A 643-nucleotide genomic window follows, 5' to 3' on the forward strand; every position below is an offset into this window, starting at 1 on the left:
CACAAACTCACACACCTGCACACGCACAAACTCACACACCTGCACACACACATCAAGATGCCTGTACAGAAGTGTGCCAGCACACTGTGCACATCAACAAAGCACATGCTTGCACCTACCCAGAGGACAGCTGTGCACACACACTGAGCAGGACACAAGCCTACACACGTTTATTTACACACGTTATGGCTCTCAGTGTCCTGGGCTCTAGTGGCTGCACTTGCAAGAGCAGCTCTTACACAAAAAGTCTGGTGAATGGAGCTGAACCCTTTGTACACATCTCTGTGTTTCTCCCACCTCCCATTCCCATCTGCCCACAATGTCACCCATCCCAAGAAGCAGGGCTGGAAATGCACAGCGCACTTTGATTCAGGGAACATACCTTTTTAGAGAGGTTTCTCAGTGGAGACTTCACACAGTTGCCCATAATATGTTGAGGCTGCCTTTCCGTTGGACTTGGTTATAAAGGAACTGAAGCAATTGATCCCATTAAAGGTATTCCTTGGGAGCAAAGCAAGAAAGGCAGCGCCAGGCAAATCCAAACAGCTACTGGCTGCTGGGGCTTTCCCTCTTCAGGGAGCTTTTTCTCTCTCTGCCTCTCTCTCTCCGTATTTTACTCTATGTTCACTTTCTTGAAGAGATG

General features: G+C 48.7%; 1 protein-coding gene across 6 annotated transcripts in view; it reads right to left on the bottom strand.

Moving 5' to 3' along the window:
* CABP1 (calcium binding protein 1) overlaps positions 1-643 on the bottom strand; it is a 26,629-nt gene that overhangs the window by 13,252 nt on the left and 12,734 nt on the right. For 3 of the 6 annotated variants that reach the window (XM_027696895.1, XM_027696897.1, XM_027696896.1), the window contains exon 2: positions 383-631. The exons of 2 other annotated variants lie outside the window; for them this stretch is intronic. In XM_027696895.1, coding sequence (XP_027552696.1) covers positions 383-427 — 45 coding nt within the window. In that variant the 5' untranslated portion in view covers positions 428-631. The remainder of the gene's footprint in view (positions 1-382; positions 632-643) is intronic. One more of the 6 variants, XM_027696899.1, reaches the window with a different exon arrangement.

The sequence above is a fragment of the Neopelma chrysocephalum genome, unplaced genomic scaffold, assembly GCF_003984885.1.
Source record: "Neopelma chrysocephalum unplaced genomic scaffold, ASM398488v2 Primary Assembly neopelma1_116, whole genome shotgun sequence".
In the NCBI taxonomy this organism is placed as follows: domain Eukaryota; kingdom Metazoa; phylum Chordata; class Aves; order Passeriformes; family Pipridae; genus Neopelma; species Neopelma chrysocephalum.